Below are 23,695 nucleotides of genomic sequence, written 5' to 3'. Positions count from 1 at the left end.
GAAACGTGGCTGGGTCTTTCAACATGACAATGATCCAAAGCACACCGCCAGGGCAACGAAGGAGTGGCTTCGTAAGAAGCATTTCAAGGTCCTGGAGTGGCCTAGCCAGTCTCCAGATCTCAACCCTATAGAAAACCTTTGGAGGGAGTTGAAAGTCTGTGTTGCCAAGCGAAAAGCCAAAAACATCACTGCTCTAGAGGAGATCTGCATGAAGGAATGGGCCAACATACCAACAACAATGTGTGGCAACCTTGTGAAGACTTACAGAAAACGTTTGACCTCTGTCATTGCCAACAAAGGATATATTACAAAGTATTGAGATGAAATTTTGTTTCTGACCAAATACTTATTTTCCACCATAATATGCAAATAAAATGATAAAAAAACAGACAATGTGATTTTCTGGATTTTTTTTTCTCAGTTTGTCTCCCATAGTTGAGGTCTACCTATGATGTAAATTACAGACGCCTCTCATCTTTTTAAGTGGTGGAACTTGCACTATTGCTGACTGACTAAATACTTTTTTGCCCCACTGTATGTGGGCATTGGTAGTACAGTGTATGGACATTACTGGTATAGTATCTGGGCATTGGTGGTATAATATTTGGGAATTGATGGTATAGTATATGCGTATTGGCAGTATAGTACATGGACATTAGTGGTATAGTATGTGGGCATTAGTGGTACAGCATATGAGCATTAGTGATATAGCATATGGACATCATTGTTATAGTATATGGGCCTTGGTGAGATAGTATTGGAGCATTTCAGACACAAGCTGGAGGATCACATGTTCTTGGTTTTCTCTTGGACCAGAGTTTTACATTCTCGGTTTCCCGCTGCCATTACTGCAGATGACTGTGTAAGGGGATGAAAGAGTGAAGAGACGCACACAGCAAGTAAATATCACCATCTGCTGACCAAAGATGATAGAGAAAGTCAAAGCAGAAAGAATTGCATTATTAGGAACCAAAAAGTGAAGTGCATGTTCCCTCAGGGAAAAGATTGTAGAAGACACTAGGTCAGGTGATAGCTGTGGCACAGTTAGTAATTATAAAAGGACAGGAGGGCAGCGAAGTGTAGGAGTTGGCATCCAAACCTGTGGCAGGACAAACGTGCAGTACAGCGAGCTGGCTTACAGCCGTCGTTATGAGAGACCAGATGAGAGTGAAGAGCTGACCCAAGAAGTCAGATGCAAGTGAAGAACTGAGAGACCAGATCTGGGAGATCCAAGCCGAGTGGGCCAAGTCCAAACATAAAGAACAGTGTGCATATATACATAATTGTATTACTGTTTCTGATTGTGCCATATTTTACTGTACTGTCATTGTTTACTGTTTCCCTTGACACCGTTCCTACATATCTAAAGTGTTAAATAAATAGTTGTTTGTGAAGTAAGGCTGTATCTTCATTGTCTGTGCAGTTGCATTCGTGTACCTGTTACCACCCGGTGGTGACCCTCCCGTGCCAGCTTACACAACACTCTGGTTTTTTTTAGCACTTCCCTGTTTGCTGTATTACAACATAGACTGGGCTCTAATTCTCCTAAACAGCACTGAGCACTGAGGACAAGAGGGCAGGGGTGGAGGTGAGCCAAAGCCTTCATAAGCCGGGGCCAGCGGCTGTGACAACATAGACATTGCACCACTGGTATAAGCTATATACAGGGCAGACAGGCAGGACATGCTAACACTTAGCTGGAGTCAACCAGAAGCATCATGGTCTCTCTGCTGCTACTACTACTCTCCACATCCATCCTTCAGACTGCTGCAGGTCAGTAACCCCGGCCATCGCCCTGGTCCCAGAGGACATTGTGCCGATGTCCATTTTTGTTTTTCAATCATTTTGCTGGTGATGGATCTGAGTCATTTTCAAAGCAAACCCACAAGGCCCTGGTAATAACATCACTACTGGGCATTTGTGGCCACCGCATTGTCATGAGCACACAGCTATGGGGCATTTGCATCTGGCACCTATGGAGGCATTTATGTCTGTCGCTGATACATTGTTATGGGGCATCTGAGGTAGGCACATTGTTATGGGGAAATCTTTGTATGACACTTCATTACTGGCCATCTTTATCTGGTTGATATGAAGTATTTGCATCTGGCTCTTAGGAGACACCTATGGTTAGCACATTGTTATGATGACAATAGCTGGTGATTGTTGGGGGATCAGGGGTTGGCACATGGGGCTTGGTAGTTGTCATTTATGGGTATTCCATTGCTTATGGAGAGCATCTAAGGCTTGAGGGGTTACAATGGCCTTACAGTGATGTGAGTGAATGTGTTATGTTTGCTCCTTTAGTAGGACACTGAAAATATATCTCCCATAAATATAAGATCCATGCAAACCCCAATATTCATCACTGACCACTGGCTCTAAAGTGTCTTAGACATGCCCTTTGAACAGAGGAAGCTCTTGACTTGGAAATGTACTTCTCCGCCTCTGAAAAAATGAATCCGTGATTTAGTGTCTGGCTCCCAGAGGAGATCTTTACTGTAATCACCTGGTCACTGCAGAAGGCCCAACTACAATGGAGGTTAAAATGTCAACTGCTTGTCAGTTCCTCAGTTATAATTACTCCCATATGTTCAATGTGAGGTCCTACTTCTATGGAGATTGAAGTGTCATCTGTTTCTCACTTCCCTAGTTATAATTAATCCCATATGTATGTAAGGGTGATATGTCCCATCTGTGAAGATGTCTTTATTTTAATTTTTCTCTATGATAGCCTCCATAAGAGCTTGGAAGTATGCTTAAACAAACTAATTTTCCCAGCCCAGAGTAGAATCTCAGCAGCACCTGCTTATGGCCCTCATAATCGCATAGGTTCTAACTCGCAGTTTCCAACTTTAAGCCATATAAAAAAGAAGTCTGTGGCCACCAGCTGTCCGGGCTGTACCAGCCGGCTAGTCGGCACACGTCCCTGCTATGTGTCACAGGGTCAGTGCCAGTATGGCAGCGCTCCCCTGCCTTCATGTGCCTTGTATCACTCGATGCCATCTCCCTCCCGTCATGATGATAGCAATTTAATGCGACAGACTAACCATGCAGCACCATATCGTGCAAAAACACCACACCCAACATCAATAATAACAAATCATAGCAGGGACACTGGGCACAAAATGGCAGCAACCGATTCCTCCACCATAGAACAGCTTACCTCTGGTACTATGCCCTGGGCACGTTATTATGATGCAGAGCCATCTGGCCCTTGTGGAAGCTCAGTAATTGGCACATTGTTATGGCGGCATAGATGGGGCTATTGGCATATCTTCATAAGACAATGATGGAGCATAGTATAGCCGACGTGTTATAGAGGGTGCAGGATCTGTGCCTGGGATACTATAAGGGGGCATCTGAGGCTGGTATATTATATAGGGTTGTCTGTGGCTGGTATAGTAAAATGTGGCATCTATGACTGGTATATTATGATGGGGCATCTGTGGCTGGTATATTATAATGATGTCACGATCCATGTTTGGATCTGTGGCAGATCTGGTTTCCCTCAGATTAAAACTTTTTTCCTTTCAGGTTATCAGGGGTTAATGCAGTCCCCAGGGTGCTGTACTTGAGAAGGGTTTACATACAAATTACAGATATCACTTACAGTAAACAAACTAACAATGACAGACTGATACAGAGGGGCAAGGACCCTGCCCTTGCGGGTTTACATTCTACAGGATTATGGGGAAGGAGACAGTAGGTTGAGGGTTGCAGTAGCTCCGGTGTTGGTGAGGCGGTAGCTCCGGTAGTGGTGAGGAGGCAGTGGGGTCAGTGCAGGCTGTAGGTTTTCCTGAAGAGGTGGGTTTTAAGGTTCCGTCTGAAGGATCTGAATGTTGTTGATAGTCGGACATGTTGGGGCAAAGAATTCCAGAGGATGGGGGATATTCGGGAGAAGTCTTGGAGGCAGTTGGGTGAGGAGCGAATAAGCGTGGAGGAGAGAAGGAGGTCTTGGGAGGACCAGAGATTACGTGAGGGAAGATATCGGGAGATTAGTTCAGAGATATATGGAGGAGACAGGTTATGGATGGCTTTGTAGGTTAGTATTAGTAATTGGATACAATGAGGGAATGGGAGCCAGTGAAGAGATTTGCAGAGGGGGGAAGCGGAGGAGTAGCGAGGAGAGAGATTAATTAGTCGGGCAGAGGCAGCAGCGTTAAGAATGAACTGGAGAGGTGCAAGGGTGTTAGCAGGGAGGCCACAGAAAAGGATGTTGCAGTAGTCGAGGCGGGAGATGATGAGGGCATGCACAAGCATTTTAGTAGATTGAGGGTTGAGGAAAGGACAGATTCTGCAGATATTTTTGAGCTATAGACGACAGGAGGTGGAAAGAGCTTGGATGTGCGGTTTGAAGGAGAGGGCAAAGTCAAGGGTTACTCCGAGGCAGCGGATTTCCGGCACGGAGGAAAGCGTGATGTCATTACTTGTGATAGATAGGTCAGTTAAGGAAGATCTATGAGATGGAGGAAAGATGATGAGTTCAGATTTGTCCACATTGAGTTTGAGGAAGCGGGAGGAGATGAAGGAGGATATGGCTGATTGACACTCACGGGATTCTGGACAGCAGAGAGGTGACGTCTGGGCCAGAAAGGTAGATCTGAGTGTCATCAGCATAAAGGTGGTACTGGAATCGGTACTGGAATCCATGGGACTTTATGAGTAGTCCCAGGCCACGTGTATAGATTAAGAGTAAGGGTCCTAGGACAAAGCCTTGGGGGACTCCAACAGAGAGAGGGTGGGATGAGGAGGTAGTATGGGAGTGGGAGACGCTGAATGTGCGGTTGGAAAGGGATGAGGAGATCCAAGATAGGGCAAGGTCTTTAATGCCAAAGGAGGAGATATGATGGTATATTATGATGGGGCATCTGTGGCTGGTATATTATGATGGGGTATCTGTGGTTGGTATATGATGGGGCATCTGTGACTGGTATATTATATTGGGGCATCTGTGTCTGGCATATTATATTGGGGCATCTGTGCTTGGTATACTATAAAGTGGTATCTGTGTATCTGTGGCTGGTATATTATATTGAGTCATCAGTAGCTGCTACATTATAATGGGGCATCTCTGGCTGGTATATCATACTGGGGCATCTGTGGTTGGTATATTATAATGAGGTATCTGTGACTGGTACATTATAATCGGACATCCATGACTGGTATATTATAATGGGGTACCTGTGTCTGGCATATTATATTGGGGCATCTGTGCTTGGTATACTATAAAGGGGTATCTGTGGCTGGTATATTATATTGAGTCATCAGTGGCTGGTACATTATAATGGGGAATCTTGGCTGGCATGATGAGGCATTTGATCACATTTAGAGAGTATACGACCAGGTTCTTCTTGGCTGACCCAACTAAATCTTGGCCTCCGCTTTTTTATTCCTCAGACACCCCCAATGTTCATTGCTTCGCAGAGGTGAACGAGCAGACTGGTGAGTGTGAGGACTACCTGGGGGAAGGAGTGTCCGATATCGACTGCTGCCTTAACATCAAATATGGCTACAAGCTGCATGGCTCATCCTCGTGTGTGGGCTGCCGGTAAGAAAGATGTCTGCTGCTGTCATCATTCTCCCGGTTGCCCTTGGAAACAGACTGCAGTTTAGCTCCCACCTGTAGTCAGACATGTGATTTACTCTCTATGACTCTGACTCTGAGCTCCCATAATGCACTATTTTTCGGTAGCAGGAAACCAAATTTCAGGAGTTTGCTTTAGCTATGAATATATTGTGCTGGGACTGCCCCTTGCTCCATTCTTGTCTAGTTAATGTTTTTTTATTTTTTTTATTTATCTAGTTAATGGGAGTGTCCCACCAATTTTTTTTCATGCAGAAACAAGGACTGGCCCATAGCAGGAGGCCCAGGGTCTCAGACGGTAAAATAAGGACAATGAAGTCCTGCTCCGATGACCACCCAAAGCCAAAAGGGAACCCTTACATTTTGTTGGAATTTACGTAAACCTTGCTATCTTTCTGGACAGGCATAGTGACCAAATTTACCCCAGTCCATCCAGACCTCAAAGAAGGAAATGGTCTTAGAGGAGATACAGTATTCATGTAGCAATGAAGCCATCTTGTACCAGAAGGCCCAATGTGACTTCTTTAGTCCCTGCTGGTCCATGCCACTCTCACACTGATCCTTTCCTATACAGCCCAGCTGAGTGGTCCCAGTGGAGCAACTGGACGCCGTGCACGGTCTCATGTATGGAAGGCGTTCAGCAGCGGCAGAGGGTTTGCATAGGAGAAGGCGACTGTCTAAAAGGAGAAAGCCTGGAAGTTCGTTCCTGTAGCCTCCAAGATTGCTGTCCCCGTAAGTTCTATTACAGTGGATGCTGGGGTTGGTATAGGTAAATCTCTAGAATGTGACTGCTGTCCCTGTAAGTTCTATTACACCGGATGTTGGGGTCGGTATTGGTACAGCTCTATATAGTGACTGCTTTCCTTGTAAGTTCTGTTACATCGGGTGCTGGGGTTCGTATTGGGATTGTGTGGGCCCCTGAGGGTTCAGTCGCCACAGAGGTACTGCATCTCACCCATAGGTGTTGTGCCCCACTCTCAGGTAATGAGTGGACACCATCCAGGACTCTAACACTCGCACCCAACACATATCAGTTCAGTCTGGGCACCTGGACGTTCCCTAAGGGAGGAAGGTCTCATCTCAAGCTGGATAGGGTGTTGGAGGAGTGGGTGGGGTAGGTAGAGTAGGGGAGGAGCTAATTAGGAGGGAAAGTAAGGCTAGTTTCACACTAGCGTTTTGAGAAGCTGCAGAGGGCTGCGGACTTCCTCCGTGAAGCACTGCCCTCGTCCGCACATCCGCCGCTAGCTCCGCCTACTTCTGCATGCCGCCTACATGCGGCCTGCATACCTATCTTTAACATTAGGTACGCAGGTCGTGCGGCTGTATGCGGATGCTTCCACATGCGTCATTTTGACAGTGCGGAGAAAAAACGAAATTGCTACCAGCTGCGTCCTACGCTGGTCACCGCATCGTCAAAACGACGCATGCGGAAGCATCCGCATACAGCGTACCTAATGTTAAAGATAGGTATGCAGGCCGCATGCAGAAGTAGGCGGCGCTAGCGGCAGAGGTGCGGCCAAGGGTGGGGCTTCACGGAGGAATTCCGCAGCCCTCTGCAGCTCCTCAAAATGCTAATGTGAAACAGGCCTTAGTCAAATAGAGAGAGGATGGAGAAGCAGTAAAATGTGCTAAGAAGGAGTTCCATGCCCCTAGGACCCCTTCTGTCCTTCTGGGAGTTTCCTCCTGCTTCTCCTTCTCACTTCTCTCTTCTGTCTGTCAGGAGCTGCAGACACTCACGTCTGCTCAGCTCCACTACCTTTCTTAATCTTTTTCTAGCCCCCTCTTTTTCTAGCCCCCTAGCAGGGGAGCACACAGATCACAGGAAGCACATAGATAACAGGGGGCACAAAGCTGGGAGCCACATAGATCACAGGGATGCACATAGCTGGAGGGCACATGAATCACAGGGGGAACAGAGATTGCAGGGGGGTACATAGCTGGGAAGGCACAGATCACAGAGGGCATATAGCTGGAGGTGCAGAGAGATCACAGGGAGAACAGAGATCACAGGGGGGGCACATAGCTGGAGGGCACAGAGATCACAGGGGGCATATAGCTGGAGGGCACAGAAATCACAGGGGCATATAGCTGCGGGGGGCAGAGAGATCACAGGGGGAATAGAGATCACTGATGGGCACATAAATCACAGGGCACATAGTTGGGTGACAGGGATCACAGGAGGGGCACAGAGATGACATGGGGGAACACAGCTGGGAGGCACAGAAATCACAGGGGGCTTATAGTTGGGGGAGCAAAGAGATCATATTGGGGCACATAGCAGGGTGCACAGAGATCACAGGGAGCACATAGCTGGGGGGCACAGAGATGACATGGGAGCACATAGCTGGGAGGAACAAAGATCACAGGGGTCTTATAGTTGTGGAGCAAAAAGATCATATTGGGGCACATAGCAGGGGGGCACAGAGATCACAGGGGGCACATAGCTGGGGGGTACAGGGATCGTAGGAGGAGGGGTACAGCGATGACATGGGGGCAGATAGCTGGGGGCCACAGAAATCACAGGGGGCTTATAGTTGGGGGAGCAAAGAGATCATATTGGGACACATAGCGGGGTGCACAGAGATCACAGGGAGCACATAGCTGGGGGATACAGGGATCACAGGAGGGGCACAGAGATGACATGGGAACATATAGCTGGGAGGCACAGAGATCACAGGGGTCTTATAGTTGGGGGAGCAAAAAGATCATATTGGGGCACATAGCAGGGGGGGCACAGAGATCACAGGAGGCTTATAATTGGGGGAGCAAAGAGATCATATTGTGGCACATAGCGGGGGGGCACAGAGATCACAGTGGACACATAGATTAGCTGAAGGACACAGATCACCTGCAGAGCTGCCAGCAGAGAGATCACTTTGGACTTTCTGGCTGCAGCAGCTCCTCATCCGAGACAGTAGGATGGGTGAGCATTTGGCGCTGGCCATGGCCATGTGCAGGGCAGGCAGCGTTCTGTGATGAACGCTGTGTTCCGTGCACTTGGAGTTAAAAGGCCGGCAGAATGCGGCTGCCGCCCGGACATTGCGGACTCTGGGGACCTTCCCGTGGGCCGCATGAAAACCACCACAGGCCTTATGCGGCCCACGGACCGGAGGTTCCCCACCCCTGATCTACAGATTGTGGCCAGTAGAGGGCAAATTTAAAGAGGTACAGTCCTTTTAAGAAAAAATTGAAAACATTCCGGAGAAGCAGAAAGTTTTCTTTGGCCTTGGCCACTCTTCTGAGGAAGCCGAATTTTACTGGAAGCAGGAGTTGGGTTTTGTCAGTTTTCAATATTTGTTGTATGATTTGGGCAAACAAATCAATGAAAACTACACAGTGCAAGAGCCGAGGCCATGGCCTGAGTACACAGGACAAGTCCCACCCCTGGTCACCTGCACGTTCAAATTTTGGATTTTTTTTCCTAAGAGCGTCTGTGGCCTTTCATCATAAAGCGTTTTTTTTTTTTTACACAATCACATATACAAGTGTATCTCACTAAATTAGAATAGCATCAAAAAAAATTTATTTCAGTTCTTCAATACAAAAAGTGAAACTCATATATTATATAGAGTCATTACAAACAGAGTGATCTATTTCACTTGACACTTGACACTTGACACTTCACAGAGTGATCTATTTCACTAGGAGCAACATGGCAGATGTGACAACCTACATGGTGAGCTGCAGCATGTGCTACATGTTCACAGATCGACCAGAAGAAGAATCCAATTTCACCTGTCAGAAGTGTAGACTAGTGGCCCTTTTAAAAGAAAAGGTGCGGGGTCTGGAAGAAAGAATAGCAACTTTGAAACTCATCAAAGAGAATGAAGACTTTCTAGACAGAACAGAAGCATCTCTACTGGTCACAGAAGGTGCAAAAAGTGTCAGAGAACCTCCAAAAGCAGATGAGTGGAAGCATGTGACCAAAAGAAGCAAGAAGACCATGGAGAAATCACCAACCACACAACTGAAGAACCGATATCAAATCTTTGTAGAGGATGAAGATGGCACACCTAAGAATGAAGCAATACCAGCAAGCAAAAAAGAAAAGGGCACACAGCAACAAGTGACAGCAAAAAGTACAGCCAAGAAGCAACGAAGAGTGGTGGTGGTGGGAGACTCACTACTGAGAGGCACCGAAGCAGCCATCTGCAGACCGGATATAACTGCAAGAGAAGTATGCTGCCTTCCAGGTGCGATGATCAAGGATGTGACCGATAGGATACCAAAGCTCTTCAGCTCCAAGGACGTCCACCCATTTCTTCTGATACATGTTGGCACCAATGACACGGCAAGGAAGGACCTACCGACAATCTGCAAGGACTTTGAAGAGTTGGGGAAGAAAGTAAAGGAACTGGATGCACAGGTAGTTTTTTCTTCTATCCTTCCAGTAGACGGGCATGGCACCAGGAGATGGAACAGGATCCTTGATGCAAACAACTGGCTAAGACGATGGTGCAGACAACAAGGATTTGGATTCCTGGACCACGGTGTGAATTACTGGTATGATGGACTCCTCGCCAGAGACGGACTACACCTCAACAAACCTGGGAAACACACATTCGCCAGAAGACTCGCTACACTCATCAGGAGGGCGTTAAACTAGAAGAAGAGGGGACGGGAAGACAAACATTAGACTCGAACAAAGACGACCCAGGAAAACATACTCAGAAGGGAGGTAAGAACATTTCTAAAACAATCCACAGTGAGGAGATTGGAACAAAACAAAATCCTCTAAACTGCATGCTCGCAAACGCCAGAAGCCTGACAAACAAGATGGAAGAACTAGAAGCAGAAATATCTACAGGTAACTTTGACATAGTGGGAATAACCGAGACATGGTTAGATGAAAGCTATGACTGGGCAGTTAACTTACAGGGTTACAGTCTGTTTAGAAAGGATCGTAAAAATCGGAGAGGAGGAGGGGTTTGTCTCTATGTAAAGTCTTGTCTAAAGTCCACTTTAAGGGAGGATATTAGCGAAGGGAATGAGGATGTCGAGTCCATATGGGTTGAAATTCATGGAGGGAAAAATGGTAACAAAATTCTCATTGGGGTCTGTTACAAACCCCCAAATATAACAGAAAGCATGGAAAGTCTACTTCTAAAGCAGATAGATGAAGCTGCAACCCATAATGAGGTCCTGGTTATGGGGGACTTTAACTACCCGGATATTAACTGGGAAACAGAAACCTGTGAAACCCATAAAGGCAACAGGTTTCTGCTAATAACCAAGAAAAATTATCTTTCACAATTGGTGCAAAATCCAACCAGAGGAGCAGCACTTTTAGACCTAATACTATCTAATAGACCTGACAGAATAACAAATCTGCAGGTGGTTGGGCATTTAGGAAATAGCGACCACAATATTGTGCAGTTTCACCTGTCTTTCACTAGGGGGACTTGTCAGGGAGTCACAAAAACATTGAACTTTAGGAAGGCAAAGTTTGAACAGCTTAGAGATGCCCTTAATCTGGTAGACTGGGACAATATCCTCAGAAATGAGAATACAGATAATAAATGGGAAATGTTTAAGAACATCCTAAATAGGCAGTGTAAGCGGTTTATACCTTGTGGGAATAAAAGGACTAGAAATAGGAAAAACCCAATGTGGCTAAACAAAGAAGTAAGACAGGCAATTAACAGTAAAAAGAAAGCATTTGCACTACTAAAGCAGGATGGCACCATTGAAGCTCTAAAAAACTATAGGGAGAAAAATACTTTATCTAAAAAACTAATTAAAGCTGCCAAAAAGGAAACAGAGAAGCACATTGCTAAGGAGAGTAAAACTAATCCCAAACTGTTCTTCAACTATATCAATAGTAAAAGAATAAAAACTGAAAATGTAGGCCCCTTAAAAAATAGTGAGGAAAGAATGGTTGTAGATGACGAGGAAAAAGCTAACATATTAAACACCTTCTTCTCCACGGTATTCACGGTGGAAAATGAAATGCTAGGTGAAATCCCAAGAAACAATGAAAACCCTATATTAAGGGTCACCAATCTAACCCAAGAAGAGGTGCGAAACCGGCTAAATAAGATTAAAATAGATAAATCTCCGGGTCCGGATGGCATACACCCACGAGTACTAAGAGAACTAAGTAATGTAATAGATAAACCATTATTTCTTATTTTTAGTGACTCTATAGCGACAGGGTCTGTTCCGCAGGACTGGCGCATAGCAAATGTGGTGCCAATATTCAAAAAGGGCTCTAAAAGTGAACCTGGAAATTATAGGCCAGTAAGTCTAACCTCTATTGTTGGTAAAATATTTGAAGGGTTTCTGAGGGATGTTATTCTGGATTATCTCAATGAGAATAACTGTTTAACTCCATATCAGCATGGGTTTATGAGAAATCGCTCCTGTCAAACCAATCTAATCAGTTTTTATGAAGAGGTAAGCTATAGACTGGACCACGGTGAGTCATTGGACGTGGTATATCTCGATCTTTCCAAAGCGTTTGATACCGTGCCGCACAAGAGGTTGGTACACAAAATGAGAATGCTTGGTCTGGGGGAAAATGTGTGTAAATGGGTTAGTAACTGGCTTAGTGATAGAAAGCAGAGGGTGGTTATAAATGGTATAGTCTCTAACTGGGTCGCTGTGACCAGTGGGGTACCGCAGGGGTCAGTATTGGGACCTGTTCTCTTCAACATATTCATTAATGATCTGGTAGAAGGTTTACACAGTAAAATATCGATATTTGCAGATGATACAAAACTATGTAAAGCAGTTAATACAAGAGAAGATAGTATTCTGCTACAGATGGATCTGGATAAGTTGGAAACTTGGGCTGAAAGGTGGCAGATGAGGTTTAACAATGATAAATGTAAGGCTATACACATGGGAAGAGGGAATCAATATCACCATTACACACTGAACGGGAAACCACTGGGTAAATCTGACAGGGAGAAGGACTTGGGGATCCTAGTTAATGATAAACTTACCTGGAGCAGCCAGTGCCAGGCAGCAGCTGCCAAGGCAAACAGGATCATGGGGTGCATTAAAAGAGGTCTGGATACACATGATGAGAGCATTATACTGCCTCTGTACAAATCCCTAGTTAGACCGCACATGGAGTACTGTGTCCAGTTTTGGGCACCGGTGCTCAGGAAGGATATAATGGAACTAGAGAGAGTACAAAGGAGGGCAACAAAATTAATAAAGGGGATGGGAGAACTACAATACCCAGATAGATTAGCGAAATTAGGATTATTTAGTCTAGAAAAAAGACGACTGAGGGGCGATCTAATAACCATGTATAAGTATATAAGGGGACAATACAAATATCTCGCTGAGGATCTGTTTATACCAAGGAAGGTGACGGGCACAAGGGGGCATTCTTTGCGTCTGGAGGAGAGAAGGTTTTTCCACCAACATAGAAGAGGATTCTTTACTGTTAGGGCAGTGAGAATCTGGAATTGCTTGCCTGAGGAGGTGGTGATGGCGAACTCAGTCGAGGGGTTCAAGAGAGGCCTGGATGTCTTCCTGGAGCAGAACAATATTGTATCATACAATTATTAGGTTCTGTAGAAGGACGTAGATCTGGGGATTTATTATGATGGAATATAGGCTGAACTGGATGGACAAATGTCTTTTTTCGGCCTTACTAACTATGTTACTATGTTACTTGTTTATTTCTGTTAATGTTGATGATTATGGCTTACAGCCAATGAAAACCCAAAAGTCATTATCTCAGTAAATTAGAATACTATATAACACCAGCTTGAAAAGTGATTTTAAAATCTGAAATGTTGGCCTACTGAAATGTATGTTCAGTAAATGCACATGTAACACCCCTTTAGGGCTACCACGGTACACTGGGTGTTATGGGAGTCTCACCTCTCCAGGGCGCAGTGCCTCCACCCGAATCTTGATTGGAGCTCTCTCTCTGGGACTGCAGAAGGACTATTATCTTCTGCCAGGGGCTGACTCGGGAAGCCCCTGCCACACTCAGTACACACTCACAGGGATCAGGAGTAAAACAGTTTTTAACAGGTTTATTGCTATGCAGCATAAATGAGATTGCAATAACATGCAATACAAGTAACTGTGCTCTGTCAAAGTCATATATACATCACACTCTAATTCTACTTCAACCCTGCAAGTATAACGTAGCAGGGTATTTTTGTCTCTTCTGGTTTAACTCAGTCCAAACGTTGGGGCCCAGTTGCCGCGGATGTTGGCGCGCAAATTAGAACAGTTGGTGCACTTAGATGAATACTAATGGCAATAGTCTGGGCTGTAGGGTACTCACTGTAAATAGTGCTGGTAGAACCACAAGTCTCAGAAGGGCACTCACTGCACGTCTCCAACGGTCGGATGGGTCTCTGGACACCAGCTGGGGGTGGCCGGATTCAGTCCTTTATACGGTGGGAGTGCCGGCAGAACTCTCCAAGTTCTTGATGTAACTTGCTTCAGAGGGTAAAAACAAGCCGCGCTCTCTCCAGCAGTGTGGGTATATCCGAGGGGACAGCAACACTGCAGCATAGAGGGATGCAAATCCACAGCGCTTCTTTCTCTGACCTTTTGCTTTCACTTTCTGCCCAGCTCCTCCCTCCAAGTCCCTCCTCATCCAATCCAGGCAGTGTCATCTGACTGAAACAAGGGTCCCTGGGAATGGTAGTCCACTGCAGCTCAGGGGAAAATCTGCTAATGTCTGTAGGCCCCTAACAGCAGCTGCAAAGCTCTTCTTAGTGTCTGTAAGTCCCAGTATGCCAGTAGCTACCCTGACAGTTCCAGTGCAGGTGTTACACACAAGATACTTGGTCAGGCTCGTTTTGCATCAATTACTGCATCAATGCAACGTGGCATGGAGGCGATCAGCCTGTGACGCTGCTGAGGTGTTATAGAAGCCCAGGTTGCTTTGATATCAGCCTTCAGCTCGTCTGCATTGTTGGGTCTGGTGTCTCATCTTCCTCCTGACAATACCCCGTAGATTCTCTATGGGGTTAAGGTCAGGCGAGTTTGCTGCCAGTCAAGCACAGTGATACTGTTGTTTGTAAACCAGGTATTGGTACTTTTGGCAGTGTGGACAGGTGCCAAGTCCTGCTGGAGAATGCAATTTCCATCTCCAAAAAGCTTGTCGGCAGAGGGAAGCATGAAGTGCTTTAGTGAGAAGCACATGTATTTGTGCAATCTAAGGCTGTGTGTGGTTGTTCAGTGTTTATGTTTACTCTATTTATAGGACTATTACCGTATATAGGAACTGCGGGTGTGATGTTGGGACTGTGTAGCAGTATTTTGTGGAGCATTGTATGGCAGTATTATGTGAGCAATGTATGAAAATATTATGTGTGCACTGTATGGAAATGTTATGTGGGGTATTGTATGGCAGTATTACGTGAGCAATGTATGCGTTGTATTGGCATTGTATAATAGTTTTGTGTAGGCACTGTATGGCAGTATTATGCAAGCAAATTACAGCATTTATGTATACTTTATACTTAGTGTCTGAACACACAGGGAAAATCCAGACAATATAATAACTCTGCAGCCTCCCCAGTCAGGCTTATATTTCTTCCAAAGCAGCTTTTAACAAAAGTACTGTACATTATCGGTACTGCTGTTGTATTATTTTGGGCACTAGGAGGCAGTATTATAACATTAGCACATCAATATGTGCACTCTAGGGTAATGTAAGAGGTTTACTACATGGCACTATAAAAGAGGCACTGTATGGAACGATTACCGTATATAGGAAATGACAGTGGTACGTTTATACTGTATGGCTGTGATACGCTATACTGGTATTAGATAGACGTATTGAGATATGACTGCTCTCAATTCTTCCAAATCAAGGAAAGTAAAACTACAGTAGAAAATTCTTTTGTTGAATTGTACAACTAATTTCTGCTTGGGACTTAGGGTCTTCATCAGGTATAGTGCATACATATTACTTCTATAATTTGCTCACTTAATACTGACATATAGTACCCACATAAAACTGCTATGCAAAGCCTGTATAACACATTATGAACTGATTTCACTCACTGACCTCTGACCCATTGTATCCCTATAGAGGTTGGAGGCTGGTCCTCATGGTCCTCGTGGACCCCGTGCTCCGTCACATGTAGGGTTGGACAAAGACAACGCACCAGAGAATGCACCAACCCTCCGCCATCTTGTAATGCTGACTGCACAGGTCACAGGGTGGAGACCGAACAATGTGACACTTACCAAATCTGTCCCAGTAAGTAACAGGACATGGCACTGAACTATGGTAGTCTAAAATAGAGAAAGTGGTTCTCCAGCCTCACTACTTGGTGCTGAACTGGGTGTTGGGACCCTACTGATGACCTCGCACAGAATTAGGAGAAACCGTTTATGGACCGGTTCACTTTTAATATTACTTATCTTTTTTTCAATCCGCAGCCCATGGTTCTTGGGGTACCTGGGGGTCTTGGAATCCATGTTCCTCCAACTGCATTAGAGAAGGTTCTGGAATTTTCCCAACTCAGCCCCGTTATCGAGATTGCGATAGCCCCCCACCCTCTGTGACCCCACCTGGAAGAGCATGTGATGGAAGTCGGCAAGATACCAAGGACTGTCGAGATCTTCCCTTTTGTGCAAGTAAGCTATTAAAAAATGGAACCTGTCAGCAAGCAGGACTCTTTACCAGATGCGATACTCTTAAAGAAAAATGTCATGATATTCTCATTAAAAATGTAGTGGTTTATTGGGTTATCCACAAAAAAATCACATTGCAGCAAAACATAAAATAGGCGAAGTAGTTACAAAGAGATTTTCCACTTGAGATTCTGAATGGTAAATGGCATCTGTCTTTGTCATGGAGTAGAAGTCATCATGGCTACCAGCTGTTCATTCCTTCTGTGAGTAGTCTGAACTTCAAGTCCATAGAGAATGAAGGAGAGAAGGCAGGAGGTGACAGCCCCCATGTGCCCCCACCCTAAGAGACATGATTATATATGTCCCATAGAACAAGTGTTCTCTCTATATGGTGTTATACTCTGAGCTAAATATACAGAAATAGCTTTTGTATTGTCAGGGAGAGGCAATGTACTCAGTACAGAATTGAGAATAAGAATAATTCAAATAATAATTAATATTTAACAATTCACCCTTTTGTGGGTGACAGACATTGATTGGAACCCTCAAAGTAGATATATTGATAATAAGATCTTCTTTTCTTCTTCTTTGGCAAAATAATTTAATGTCCATAATAATAATAATATTGTTATACGTACTCAATAACATAATGATATGTAAATTCATGTTATGGTAAGCCGTGACCAATATTCATATAAAATATATAATTATACTTCCCTATACATAATTGAAGCATCTCAGGTCCGATTATAATCATCTGATGTCATCGTCGTCTTTATCTTGACGTCTTCTTCTTGGTTTTTTAAAAGAATCTTTATTTTAATTCTTTTTAAATGGCATGTAGATATTGTAGAAACCGTGTGTCATGTGTCAATCAAGGTCCATAAATTCAAATGTTGATAAGAAAACAAAGTCCATAAATGAAATGTAGCTTTAATATCTGTGCAGTGTCACCTTTAGAGACCTGGACTTACATTTGCTCACCTTGGAAATCATCTGGAATCCTTCCATATCATCCGCACTGGTCTTGGAACAGGTGTGACGTCTTTGGTCAGCACAGCAAGGGTTAAAATGACTCTTCCTTGCTATACATAGCACCATAACACATGTCAGGGTTGTAGCGTCCTGACAATTACCTGATTGTTCCCCAGCTTTTATCGAAGCTTTATAAATGATAGGAAACCACTGGAATGTGATAAAACGTAATAACACAGTTCATCTTAGCAACATAGGATCATTGTCCTCTCCAATTGTGGTTGTCAGTTTAGATACTGCAATCATAGTTGTCAGTGAGGGATGCTGCAGTTGTGATTGTCAGTGGTGACATGAATTGTAAGTCTATTATTACTCAGAAATCATAGCTTTGTTACCTTGTGGAACTTCTGGATAGCGGCTTTTTCTTCTTACAACTTTTAAGCATCAATTGAATTTAGAAATGTGAAAAGTCTTTATTAACATAACTCCAGCATCTTGATTGAAGTCTTCATTCCCTATTCTATACCAAATCTGGTAATTTTCTAACCTATAATATCCATATAATTATTATCAGAATATTAATATGGAATTCATATTTGGAAGAAATGAAATAATAATAAATGATAATACATTATTAACCATATTTTTCATATGATAGAACACTTATGTCATAGGTGTAATTTATTTTTGAACCCATAGATGTCAGTGTATTTTTTATGTCACAAGTGTTTCCATCTTTATTACTAAAACTTTATTAATAAGCTATATTTATTAGACCAATAATATGTAAAAATGTATAGCCATGAACCAAAATAATATATATATATGAATGAATGAGTGAAAGAATTGTTGTATTTAACTCAGAATTGAAACATTTTTCTCATAATGAAACCATATGATCACTATATTTAATGAAGCAATATTCTTGTACTAGACATTACTTTATTAAATATTGATGTTTTCTTCCTGAGATAAAATAATAGAAATTTTGAAACAAATGAAGTAATAATAAAAATTAGAATAAAAATAAAAATAAGGCCTTTATATGTTGATGAAATTATGCAACTTTGCATATAAAAGTTGAAATTATGCATCTTTGCATATAATACCCTTCATTAGAGTAAAAAAAATGACTTTTATAATACTTAATGTTATTATACCCAATAGTACCTTATTAATAACTCTTCTTTATTAAAATGTGTGAAGAAGAAGTATTGATGAAATGTGCTGATGTAATCAGCATCAAAAACACATTTCCCCCTTAATATCAAAAAATATTATTTTATGACAAAAATTCATTTGTAAAAATCACAATTAAAATAATTAATTATTTTATAACTGTCATATCAGCTTTATACCATATATTTGTCTGAATATGTGTACCCATCTATGTAACCATTAAAAAACACCATTGAATACCATAAAATTATCATTTGGAAAAAAATATTCTAAATGTAGATTTTCTTGATAAACCATATTGATGTGTGATTGCACTTAGCCACTATTAACTACATCAAGAAGTCTTACGTTAAAATTCACTCTTAGCAGCTGCTCATACACGTATCTGTCACTCAGACTGTGACACACATACATATGTTCACACCGCAAAGTCCTTATACAAAAAAAATATGAATGCATGTGTATTAACCCAAATTATTGTATCCTAATTATCAGTGTGCATTGTAAACTATTACATTTAATATTTTAATATTTCTTTGAATATTTCCCAAACACACATTACCTAAAACTTTGTAAACCATTTTATGAATAGAAAGACTCATAAGAACTTGGTCTTTGACTTGCCAAGGCTGAGGGATTCTCAAAAGTTCTTCTTACTGAGATTACCAGCTTTAAACTGAAACAGGGGTGTATGGTATCCTTAATATTAGCCCACAGCTCAGATATCACCTGTTGTGACATGCCATTTCATGCCATGCAGTAAATATATATATACGGTATATATTATTACCATGCAAAGAATTACATCTGCATTATGTTACAGAAATGTTAAGAGTACACAAATGTTAGATTGTTAGTTATGTATTATTTCTTTTAAGTGATATATATATATATATATATTACACACACACAATAAGAGGTTTTTGTTCAAATTCTGCTTTGAAATAGAAGTTCTAAGGAAAAATTATAGATAACAGTTAAATTTCATATTCATTCAAAGAACAAAATTATTTAAATATGTTCTACATATGTATATATTTAATATATGTATTTATTGTGGTTCTAAATATTATTACTGAAGTAAATCTCACATCTTGTTCAAGCTCCACATAACAGTCAATCTTGGGAACATCACTAATTTCCTTAGAAATTCTTTCTACACAGTCTTTTTTTTATTTCTCTGAAACAAACTTGTGAAATACGTCAACCAAATGTAAAATATTTTTCAGTTTCTCTTTTTTTTCTATTGTAAATTAGCTTAGAATCTATCTTTAGATTTGCTATCTTGCATTCTGCATATAAACTCAGCCAAAATACTTCTAATTTTTTAACTCGCTTAAAGATAAGAATTTCAGCTGACTTGACTTAGAATATGAATTAATTAAATCCATTTTTCTTGCCTTAAAATATCTCAGCTTGTAGTTACTTTGTTGGACAACGCTTTGCTCTGGTCTTCAGTACTTCCCACTTCTGTCTGTCTTCAGTACGTCTGGCACTTGTACTTCTACTAAGGCCGCCGTCACACTTGCGAGTTTTACGTACGTAAGAGCGCAGAAACTACGTGCGTAAAACTCGCATAACATATGGGTCTAGTCCTATCAGCCGTATATTACGGATCCGTAATATACGACGTTCTACGGCCGCACAAAATCGCAGCATGCTGCGTTTGTCAGCGTATTGCGCAAAAAATACGCCAATGCAAGTCTATGGGAGAGCGTATAATACGGAATGCATACGGACCATGCGTGTGACTTGCGAGAAATACGCAACTCACTAGCAGATGTCCGGAAATGTCCAAAGGCCTCAATCAGGCAGGTGAGACATGCTAATTAGCTGAAAAAGCCAGACAGTGAACCCGGAAGTCTGCTGCACGCCTCCACGGAGTGAGATTCAGCATGGCCAGCATAATAAATGTCGACATGCTGATCATTTTGGTCCAAGAGAGGCCTGTGATCTGGGACCAAAGAGACCCCAACTATGCTAACAGGGCCCAAAAAGAGGCAGCATGGAGGAGCGTGTGTGGGTCCCTCTTCCCACATTATGACCAGCAGCCACGTGAGGCACAGCGACAAATAAGTAAGTACACCCATGTTTGAAATGTAATGTTCTTGTTAAACAGCAGGCCCTTACTACTTTGAATTTCTAAACAAGAATTTATAAATTAATCCTGAAAGATATAGAAAGCACACCAGTAGATACATGGTATTGTACATGATAAACGGATTTCAGTAATGTTTTGAATAGGTGTCCCTTACTAACAGTGTTTCCCATTAATTGTGCTTTCTGGGATAGAGGGTAGCGGACTCTGTCCTTGTGGCCTTGCTTCATAATTGTGTGAGTTTTTCAAATTTAATACTAAATGTGCTCCACAAATGGCTATTTCTATGCTACACTTAAATCTGTGTAGTCGATTACACCTTGTGTGAGCACTCTGCATAATGGGCTAATCAATGTGTTTAATTTTTGTTGTTTCAGTGGGTGATGTTACAACAAGGTGGCGGAGTATCCGTGACCAATATAGGAGGGAGAGGCAGCAGCGGGAGAGAAGTGGAGCCGGGGCACCTCCTAAAAAATGGAAATACGTGTATTTCGACCGGCTAACCTTTCTGAACCCCAGCATGGACCTCAGGCCGTAAGTAAAAACATCACAAACTTTTTTAATTTTTTAAGTTGGAGAAATGATTCCAAATAAAATTTAAACTAAATACATTTTTCTTTTTCAGAACTCAGGTTAACCTCACTGACAGGGAGACAGGGTCTGACTCTGAACTGGTCATTGACCCAGTTGGTGAAGGTGAAGAGGTGGCTGGTCCATCTGCTGCTCCCTCAGGCTCCATCCCTCCAGGATCCTCCTCATCTGGCCAGCCAGCTCCAGCTGCAGCAGAACAACAGCAAGAGGCCCCACAGTTCGCATCAGCAGCATCAGCAGCAGCAGCAGCACCACCACCTAGCCAGGATGACCCTGGAAATAGCAGCAGCCCAACTGTTGCCCTGGAGCGATCCCCACAGGCTGCAGTCAGACCACAGCATTCACGCCGCAGGAGAGAGCTTCTCCAAAGCAGGAGAAACGTGGATGCTGGGGTCATGAACTATTTGGCACGGGTTCGAGAGGATGATGGGGAGGAGGGATTTACACGTAGCCTTGCCCAGTACTTACGGTCCATAGAGCGGGAGTTGAGGCTTTGTGTGAGAGGGTGTTTTCAGATCCTTATTGATGCATGCACCCCCCCAAATAACCCATACAATCTCTTGCAGATGATTGAACAGTGGCAGATGTCACCAGAAAATATTCTGCGGCCTCAGAGATTACAAGGCATGCATGCTCAACAAGGATCTGAAGCACCCCCTCCATGTCAGCCAACACCTCAACCCCAACCCACAACGAGAACCTACAATGGCAACCTCAGCACCATATGGCGGGATATCAGCAACCATCCCAATATGGCCACTTGTCCACACCCAGTGCTGGAGGCTGGTCCCAGCCTGGGTTTGGACAATATGGTCATTTTGGGTTGGGGTATGATTCCCGCCCATATGGTCATCAACATCAGGGGTATCTCCAAAATCCTGTCCCCACTCTTCAAAGTGCCCAGCATCATAGCAGGCCTAATGTCCCTCAGGCCACTACAACATCCGCACAGGGTGCTGGACAATTGGGCCTACAAAGGCCACCTGATGCTGACCCTGAGCAATCAACATCTCCAGCACCTACCTACCAGGACTTGTAATTTTTTTTGTTTTCTTTTTGTTTGGTTTTTTAATTTTAATTTAACCATTTTGTTTATTTTTTATCTTTGATTTGTATAGACAATATTGTTTTTGCTTGTGCTTACATAGCAATCTTGAATGTGGATGTTGTTCCTATTTTTTTGGCCACAAAAAAATTTGGAATTTAGATAAAAAAAATGGTTATGCCAAAACAATAACCAACCAAAAAAAAAATTACATAAGTAAAATTTTCGTTAATAACAATCAAACTCTGGATGCGATCTATTCATTCTTACATCACACACACATGACATGCTCATAACCATATGTGAAATAATTAAATACAACAGACCTAGTTTCAAAATTGGTTAACACAAACTTTATATATCTAACTAATTACACATGCAAAATTGCATAGTCTTGCCAGGGAGTAGCACCTTGAGGAGTCAAAAAATAATTTGTCAAGACATCACGAACTTTGAGGCCAGAAAGTGGACGACGCGGAGGAGGGACATATGGGGTAGGCCTACTAACATTGCTCATGAGGTGATCTTCAAAATTTGGAGAGGAACAATCATGTATTCTGGTGAAATTATGTAGAATTACACTGGCTTTGATCACTTCATTGATTGTAGTCTCACTCAGCTGGATGGCAGACTGAAGAACCCGCCATTTGGCAACAAGAATCCCAAAGGCGCACTCAACCAGTCTCCGTGCCCTGGCAAGTCTCAAATTAAACACCCTCCGCCGGTGGTCAAGGTTGCGCCTGGGGTAAGGCCTCATGACGTGCTCGTCAGTTGGAAGGCCTCATCTCCAACCAAACCAAAAGGCACTGCTTCCGCATTGGAGCCTGGGAGCTGTTGTGGTGGTGGGAGGTTCAACTGGTTGTCACGTAGCCACCGACCCATTATGGACGAATTGAAGACCCTAGAGTCTCCAGTTCGCCCATAGGCCCCAATGTCTACAATTATAAACCTGTAGTTACTGTCAGCAACTGCTAACAGAACTACAGAGAAAAACTGCTTATAATTGTAGAAATGGGAACCAGAGTTCGGCGGCTTACGCACCCTGATATGTTTCCCATCCACAGCTCCAATGCAGTTAAGGAAGTCACAAGTATTTTTGAAACCAGTGGCGATTTTGAGCCAGTCCTCCTGTTTGGGCTCAGGCATCACAACTTCCTGAAGTTTCTGCCATATTTGGGAACAAGTTGTCCTAACAATACCTGAAATTGTCGACCGCCCAATCAGAAACTCCAGGTGTAGACCCGCATAAGACAAGCCTGTGGACAGGAAGCTGAAATACAAGAAAAATTAAAAAAAAAATTAACATGAGGACTATGAAAACATGAAGAAGCACAAGTGTATATTTCATTTACTATGACATTATTTACAATATAAAAAGGTTCATTTAACATTCTTACTATACTAGAATATTAACACCATTTTTTTTATGTGCTTGTGGCTTCATGTCCAAGTAAAGTTACTGAAACATAGTAGGACACAACACATTTTTAAAAACAATAAAAAAAACATACAGTATGTGCGAACGTTGAATACATACCGTAAGGTTAGGAGCAGACGCTCCTCAGCATAGATGGCTTTTCTCATCCAGGTGTCCTGATAGGTGAGCCCAGGACGTAAGATCTCTAACAACATGTCAAAAGTCCTGATGGAC

The 23,695-nt window shown here is 42.9% G+C and overlaps 1 protein-coding gene across 1 annotated transcript in view; it reads left to right on the top strand.

Annotated features, from left to right (window-relative positions):
* Window positions 1-1,551: 1,551 nt before the first annotated feature.
* LOC138662324 (properdin-like) overlaps window positions 1,552-23,695 on the top strand; it is a 53,421-nt gene continuing 31,277 nt past the window's right edge. Inside the window, exons 1-5 of the mRNA XM_069747819.1 lie at window positions 1,552-1,773; window positions 5,401-5,551; window positions 6,162-6,319; window positions 15,609-15,779; window positions 15,962-16,159. Of these exons, the coding sequence (XP_069603920.1) occupies window positions 1,719-1,773; window positions 5,401-5,551; window positions 6,162-6,319; window positions 15,609-15,779; window positions 15,962-16,159 (733 nt within the window). The 5' untranslated portion in view covers window positions 1,552-1,718. The remainder of the gene's footprint in view (window positions 1,774-5,400; window positions 5,552-6,161; window positions 6,320-15,608; window positions 15,780-15,961; window positions 16,160-23,695) is intronic.

This window comes from Ranitomeya imitator, chromosome 2 (assembly GCF_032444005.1).
Source record: "Ranitomeya imitator isolate aRanImi1 chromosome 2, aRanImi1.pri, whole genome shotgun sequence".
In the NCBI taxonomy this organism is placed as follows: Eukaryota; Metazoa; Chordata; class Amphibia; order Anura; family Dendrobatidae; genus Ranitomeya; species Ranitomeya imitator.
Note: the sequence above shows the minus strand (reverse complement) of the source record. Positions and strands in the feature narration are given on the sequence as shown.